The following is an 8,422-nucleotide window of genomic DNA, read 5'->3' as shown; positions in this document are numbered from 1 at the left end:
TTCTTTTTAATAATAATGAAAATTAAAGAGAGATTAAGCCAAAAATATTACAATTAAAATAGTTTCAAATAATGTTTGAAAAATATAATAAAATGTTATAAAAAATTTATTATTGTTAAATAAAATATATATATATATATATATGTATATAATACAAGTTATTTGTAAGATTAAATTTATTATAACTTTGCATTTATTTTTAATTTAATTACGATACATTGATGGTATTCTATATATAACATTCTGCCTGTACATTTAACAGAAACAGGGTCAAAATCGAAACAGCAACTGCTCTGTATTATCCTAATAAATCTTTTAAAATTTTATGACTTTTATGTTAATATTTATTAATTTTTGCATCTATACGATATTTATTTATATTTTCCTTCTTTTCCCTAAGAGGGAAAATTCCTGTTAAATATCTTGTTATCTATTATATGTTTCATTTCACATACATATACATATTGTTAAATCGGATTATTTACTTTAAAGTATATTTTCTAAAGTTAAATGGATCATTCGATCTATTTTATACAGCCTTTTTTATCTTGCTTATCGATTCACAATAATTACATTAATTTTTTTAAATCTCTGCATTCGCGAAAATTTATTTCCGAAGCTGCGTCGATTTTCTCAAGTATTTTTAAAAATTTAAGAAGCATGCAATCAAAGTATAATAACACCAATCGCTTAATCTCCCAAAGCGACTACATTGTTATCATTGCAATGCGATTGCTGATCTTCTTGGGGACAAGTCTCCTCGACATTAGGACTATTATCGCTGTCCGAGGACGAGCTGTCCTGCGGAATCTCGATACCATGAGTCAACAGGTTGGTTATTCTCTCGACATCAACAGTATCATCCTGCTCGTGGATCTTCTTCAGGGCATTCGACACTATGCAAAGGTCACCTCGCAGCTCGCTGACCACAGCCGTGATCTTCTGAGCATCTGTCAATACCTCCACTGATTGAGTGTACGGATTGTAACGTATTCCGAATGGTCGTTGAATTTGATTAGCAAACGCTCTGGAAATAATAATAAATAATAATAATATATAATCATTTATAATATTTGCTCTTATTTGATTTCGAAATAGAGAAAAGGTATATATATATATATATATACGACGTTATATATATATATATATATATATATATATATATATATATAACGTCGTAAGAGAGGACTTGCCGCATTTTCTCTTTTGCTTCCTCTATGCTGTCCGTGTAATAATATGCATTCTGAAACGCGGTAATGATGCATTCTTGCTTGCACGTAATATCCGGTTCAAATCTCATGGTTTTCTCGGACGCGGCTACTGCGTGTCTCAATTCCGCCACCGAAGAAAGCAAGCCGGCTCCGTAAACGCGAAACATACCATCCTGCTTGCACAATCCAAACTCCACGGTGAAGAAGTATAGCTGGAAAGATACAAGTCAATGAATGACAGAAGATGAAACAACTCCATATCCAAAGATTACTCTTACAGTTGCCAATTTATCTATGTCGTCATCCGATGCACCGAGAGAGGCCAGACCAAGTTCTTGAGAAAATTGTGCGAAACTTGGATTGGCAAGTAACGGCATGTGGCCCAGCAGTTCATGACAACAATCTCTAATAAATTGCAGAGTATTATTAATTACTTTATGTCAATAGGATATAATGTGAGGAAGTCATAACTAGAAAAGTGTATTTTATTGTAAATATTTATGTTGCATATTATTTTTAAACTCATATTATTTTCACACACATTCTTTTTACATTTTTATTACTTTTCATTTTTATTAAAAAAAAAAAACGTGTCGTGTACTCACGGTTCCGGCGTGTAAAATGGATCGGAAGAGTGCCGAATGTATTGAGTGCAGTGGAACACTCGGAAAGCAAGTCCGGAAAGGAAATCCCGCGGTGTAAGATATCCCGCGACCGGACGAAGTTGAAATCCCGTCGTTCCTACAAATATCGATTTTTGTTTAAATATGTCTTCTTATTCTCGTAAAATGTCATAATATAATTATATAGCGATCTCTCATCACACTCACGTTTTAGGAAAACGTTCACGTCCTGTAGTTGCGGTATATTGTCCTCTCTAAAAGTGACAAAATAGCACAATATTTTATAGAGCTTTCTCATAAATTACGCGATACATATTTTTTAAATAAAATTATATTTGAAAGCATTATTATATAAAATATAAAATATAATATATATGTGCACACTTTTTATAAATGGATAATATATTTTTAATAAAATTATATTTAAATAGATTTTATGTTAGATAATTATCTTTTTGTTATATACCTGTATCCGCAATATTTGACTAACTTTGGCCAATTTTCTAGATATTCTTTGCACGCGTATTTTTGATAGAGTTGATGCAGTTCACGAAAAACAGTTCCCCTAAGGTAAAGTTATTTAAGTAATTAAGTTGCTATATTACATGCAATTATATAGTTTTTAATATAAAATAAATAAATAAATCAATATATATATTACGCACAAAAATATAGGAAACACTTTTTATACGTCAAAAAATGGGCTATTTTCAAACTGTTGTAGGTCGGTGAAAAATCATCATAGAAAAGTTTTAAAAATAGCATTTTAAAGCTTGAAGTTTCAACTTTAACGCATTATCAATAGTTTTTAAAAATTTTTGTATTTTCTTTATTCTATGCTTTAAAAAAAAACATATTGTTTTGTTCCTTAAAATTATGTATCTTTGAAACTCTGCAGCTTGACAAGAAAAATTCTTTCGATGAATTCAAATCAAGTTTCATAAAGTACAATGTTTTATCAACAAAATGCTTTTTTTAAAACTTTCCTACGATTTTTTTTGACCGAATTACATGACTTTGAAACTAAACCTAGATTTTTCAGAAATATTGTCGATACTCGGTGAAAAATCATCGTAGGAAAATTTAAGAAAAAGCATTGTGAAGCTTAAAATCTCAGTTTTAACGTGCTATCGATAATTTTTAAAAAAATTTTGATTGTAATTGGCGGCGTCGAAATGAACGTTACAATCGTCATTGCGTTATGCCAGTGTAGGCACATAACGCTAATTCTGGTATGAAGTGTATATCAGTAAGAAAACAAATTTGGTGTTGCGAGGAACAGTCGCAAAATTTAGATGAGCTGAGAGAAACGTTAAAAAAAATTTGAAACCAATTTCCGCAAAATTTTATTCAGAGATGCATAAACATACGAAATCAGCAAGCAATAATTGATCAGAGAAAAGTTAATACACGATATTAAACGCGCGCACACGTACGCACATACAGACACACACGCACGCATGCCAGCGGTAAATGTCCTTTTTCTATAAATAAAATGTAAGACTGGCTTCAATGTAATTCGGTCAAAAAAATTGTAGGAAAGTTTTAAAAAAAGTATTTTATAGGAAAAATGTTGTAATTTAAGGAATTTCACTTAAATTTTTTAAGAAAAATTGTTTTAAAAAACTGCAGAATATTAAAAATATGTAATTTTAAGGAAAAAATTGTGTTTCTTTTTTAAAGCATAGGTCTAAGAAAATCAAAATTTTTTAAAAAATTATCGATAGCAAGTTAAAACTGAAACTTAAGTTACAAAATGCTTTTTTTAAATTTTCCTACGATGATTTTTCATCGAGTATCGACAATATTTCTGAAAAATCTAGGTTTAGCTTTAAAGTCATGTAATTCGGTCAAAAAAAATCGTAGAAAAGTTTTAAAAAAAGCATTTTGTCGGTAAAATATTGTACTTTATAAAACTTGACTTGAATTCATCGAGAGAATTTTTTTTATCAAACTGCAGAGTTTCAAAAATACATAATTTTAAGGAATAAAACAACGTGTTCTTTTTTAAAGCATGGAATAAAGGAAGCACAAAAATTTTTAAAAACTATCAATAATGTGTTAAAGTTGAAACTTCAAGCTTTAAAATGCGCTTTTAAAAACTTTTCTACGATGATTTTTCACCGACGTACAACAGTTTGAAAATAGGCCATTTTTTTGACGTATAAAAAGTATTTCCTATATTTTTGCGCGTAGTGCATATAAAATAAAAAAACACACATTATGTATGCATACGTATACATGTGTATGTATGCAACTTTCTGTATTATTATATATTATGTGATGTTTTATATTATTTATATTGAATATATGTGTGTTGAATATATTTAATCTCTGACAAATTTTGGATAATGTATTTTAAGTGTTATTAAACAAATTAATTTTCATTATTACATCACTGAAATGTTTGACTTCTGCCGAAAAGCTCTCGTTCTGATTAAGTTTGTCGAAGTTGCAATGTTTGTTTCGTGCATCGTTGCATTCGAGTCAGAGAGATTGCATTAGCCGAGTTGCTACTCGATGCCGCGTCGAGGATAAATCAAATTGACGCAATTAAGGGTGCATTCAGCGTGCCAATCTTACTTCGATTCGCGTTACAAAGAGACGTAGGAAGAAATAGAGATATAGATAAATAGAGAGAGAGAGAGAGAGAGAGAGAGAGAGAGAGAGAGAGAGAGAGAGAGAGAGAGAGAGAGAGAGAGAGAGAGAGAGAGAGAGGGAGAGAGAGAGAGAGAAGAGAGACAAACTTTTCCTAGCGAGAAATAAGATCGAAGATATCGAACAAGTATGTATAACTTAAGTATCGAGAAATCATTTCTTTTATCCATACTAATTGCCTTCATGTACGCGAAAACACGTTCGTAGTATAGTTGTAGTTTCACGGTAAAAAATTGTATACCATGTCTCGAATGGTGACATCAATTAATTTACAACTTACGATATATCATAAATAATTTTTAGTATGTTTGCAAAGGTTTTCTCTGTGTGTATCTACTTATTTTTAATTTAAGAAATTATAAATTTAATTTTTAAAAATTATAAATTTCTAACAATAAGCTACATATTTTTTTATTCTTTCTTTTTAATTGTTAAAAATTTTTTTGTTTATTGAGCAAAATGTACTTATTTTTTTATCAAAAATATTACAAATATGATATATAATTTTTGTGTAAAAGAACGTACCAGGTTCTGATTTCTTCCGGCGTATATTGCACCCTAGGTATCGGTTGTCCACTAAAATATTACGTCATTTGTAATTAGAAAAAACGCTTACGAATAAATCATTACTTACTGCCTGTAATTATAGGCGATCTCGGCAAACTCCTCGCGACGTTTACGATATACAGGATCTTTGAAACCCTGTGGAATTGCAGAGTAGTTATCTTAAAGTGAGCGTAAACCCGAGAAGAAGTTGCTGTAACAGTATTTTACATGCATGTGAAATCATATCAAAAACGTACAGGATGATCCGCATCCAATTCTGAGCCATACATGAGAACTTTTTGCGCACGATCGAGGTCCGATATCTTTCGCGGGAACCAGGGCATGTCTACTTCACTAAAATCTATAAAATCGAAACTCTTAGCATCCGCGATAAGATATTCCATTACTAAATGTCTTGGAGAAGACTAGAAACAATAAAAGCCGTCGTATAGTAAACCTCAATACAAATTTCATCAAACTTTCAAATGTAGTCTTCGCTATAAGAATAATACACTTTTAGTGAATTGTGATATCTAATCTAAATTATTTAACTTTTATGAAACAATCAAATTCTTTACCCTACATTGTAATAAACATATTGACATATTAAATATAGTTATATATATATATATATGTATATATTAAATATAGTTAAATAAAATTAAGTTATAATAAAGCTTTCTCTACAATTAGTAAGAAGGGTATAAAAGGCATAAAGAGCTAAAATAATAAAATTAATTAATATATTTATATATATAATTGGATGAACCAATACTATGTATTATTACAATGCAAACAGTGAATTATACAATTATTGAATATCTGTTAAAAAGCAGACGTTTTGGTTTGATTTTTCAAGCCATCTTTAGCGCAAAAACATATAAGATATGAACCGTAAAATTACACTATAAGTCAACATATATAGAGACCAAAATTAAAAAATCTAAGAAACAAAAATATATATAAGAGTCCATATCGCATTAAGTAAGTTTAAAATATTATTTTCATATATTTTTCCTCGTTGATTAGGAAATGTGTTACGTGTGGTTTTTATTATTATATTAAAGTCTAAAAATTAGTGTCATTTTTGTAACCAATTAGATGTATATTTTTTGTAAGTCAAAATTTGACTATAAAATTAAAGAATATTACAATTTTTAATTGTTCAACCAGAATATAGCAGAGGGTACAGCTTTTTGTACCCTTCTTACTAAATATATAAAATTAAGCTAAAGTTTATAATTTAAAATTATTTGTGTCCAAATATTTAACAAGTTACAAAATTGTGATTAGATAATTATTGAACTAATATGTATTTTAATTAAGAAATGTTAACTATCACAATTGAAATTAAAGTATAAGTCTGATTACATTGTATTTTATCATATCGAAGCTTTGTTGAATAAAGTTATGTACAATATATATATATATATATATATATATATATATATATATATATATATAAACAATACACATCAGCATTGTATTTAATCATATCTCTCATTATGAAAAATAAAATCTAAAAAATAAATTCTCATAATGAAAAATTTTATTGATATTTTTTATGGCGTACTGGAGACTCACCGAAGCTTGTCGCGGCCGAGAGAGAAGGTGCGCGTGGTATATTTCCGATGTGCTCATAATGGGCAAGATTGATAGCCGCTACTTCGCGGCTCAACATTTTCATCAACTGTTCCATCTTCTTCGAATCGCATTCGACATCAACGAGAATGTCGTACTCGGAACCGCGACGCAAAGATTTTCTCGATTCAATATGCACGACGTTTATGCCTAGATCCTTTGCATAACAAGAAAAATACGTCTTTCTTCAATATTTTCTAAACGTATTTTTCAATATGCTCGATCCTTTATTACAAAAGGAAAACGTCTCTCTCTATGCATTAGTGGGATTATACATTTATAATTTATCTAATAAAAATTTAAATGTTAAAAATTATAACAGTAAATTTATACTTTATTTGAGCTTTTATCTCTATTTATTTAATTGTAAAAGTTGCTTAAAAAAACTACTTTAACAAGAATGCTCACATTACGCTTGCGGTATTCAAATTTTGCAACATGTTGCATTTTTTTATCGTCTAATTTTTGATTATTTGTTTAGATTCGCTGAATAACTTATTAAAATATTTGAAGAAAATATGACACAAATTTTAACGTACACACATATCAAAAACGAAAAATATAAAAACATACCTGGAATACTTGAAGCGCTCGCGCTAAGCCGCCGATTTGATTCTTCAGAGAAAATATTACAGAATTCTTGTTGTCATTGGGTTGATTACTTTCATCCATGGGGAGCTGAATGAACGAGAGGATGCATCTACTTATTAAGATATTTATTTCAATTTTCTTATTTGTTATAGTGTAAATTTTATTTTAAGACACTTCTCCTTTTATGACATTTAAGCTCTTGATAAAATATAAGACTCTAAATTAATTGAATAAATTAAATACACAATAAAAGTATTTATAATTTATTATAGATATTAAATTTATGTGATTTTCTTTAATTGTATAACTTAGAAAAACAAAATTTATCATTTCTTTATACATCATCTGCTTTTTGATTTCATCAAATATATGATAACATACATTTCGCGATTTGTGTAACGGACTTCCTTCTTTGACAGCCCAACTCTCGCCTCTCCTGTATAGCCACACCCCGAGGAGACTTTTTCCTGATCCACTCATAATGACTTTTATGATAAAAGAATTTGCGAAACAATGTAACAACGTCAGTAATTCGTTTATCAATGGAATTTATTTCTTAATATTATGCGCAATATATATACGAATTGATTTGTGGTCACCGACTGACGACTCACTGTCTTTCAGGGCGCGAGCAACAGTGTGCCGGTACCATCCTTAACAGGTTCTCTTAAAACCTCGGCCTCCCCCGTTTGTGCTCTTTCTCAATGATGATCTTGCCGTGATTGGGCGGTGCACAGCGGCACCAGCGATTCCCATTGGTCGGATAAAACTTTTCATGGGGTTGAAGACAAGTGTTGGCTCACCCCGTTTAACAGCAAGTGGTGCCGGTCCTCGAATGTATTTCCTACGAGTGACGTCACTGGAACGAATGATAGGGAGCACTGATAACGAAGAGCGCGCGCAAAAATTGCAAGATCTTCAATAAACGAGATACAACTGTGTTGAAAGTTTCTTTATTTTTGCAATAAATTTTTATGTGAGAAATAAGATGCAGTGTGCGTAAAGAAGAAAAGAAAGAAGGTAGAAAAAAGTTGAGAGATTTTCTCAATTTACTTTGCTTTGCAATTTAATTCGAAGATGCAATTTAATCCTTGTTAATTTCATCCGAAAAAATTTAATATACATAATATAAATAATTATTTATATATGAGT

General features: G+C 29.9%; 1 protein-coding gene across 2 annotated transcripts; it reads right to left on the bottom strand.

The window, feature by feature from the left end:
* Positions 1-224: 224 nt before the first annotated feature.
* Positions 225-8,063, bottom strand: Trhn (tryptophan hydroxylase). Of its 2 annotated transcripts, none has more exons than XM_072910909.1 (12): positions 7,652-8,063; positions 7,253-7,357; positions 6,623-6,836; positions 5,296-5,399; positions 5,127-5,194; positions 5,018-5,068; positions 2,301-2,399; positions 2,042-2,088; positions 1,817-1,952; positions 1,490-1,616; positions 1,194-1,423; positions 225-1,027 (listed from the first exon to the last, which is right to left on the bottom strand). In XM_072910909.1, exons 1-12 carry the CDS (start codon positions 7,748-7,750, stop codon positions 691-693), a joined length of 1,617 nt encoding a protein of 538 aa, XP_072767010.1. In that variant the 5' UTR covers positions 7,751-8,063; the 3' UTR covers positions 225-690. The 2 variants fall into 2 exon arrangements, with proteins under 2 accessions (XP_072767010.1, XP_072767011.1); XM_072910910.1 differs by having other exon boundaries at positions 7,253-7,382; positions 7,652-7,694.
* Positions 8,064-8,422: the final 359 nt, after the last annotated feature.

This window comes from Anoplolepis gracilipes, chromosome 2 (genome assembly GCF_047496725.1).
Source record: "Anoplolepis gracilipes chromosome 2, ASM4749672v1, whole genome shotgun sequence".
NCBI classification, from domain to species: domain Eukaryota; kingdom Metazoa; phylum Arthropoda; class Insecta; order Hymenoptera; family Formicidae; genus Anoplolepis; species Anoplolepis gracilipes.
This window is presented reverse-complemented; position numbering and strand designations above follow the sequence as displayed.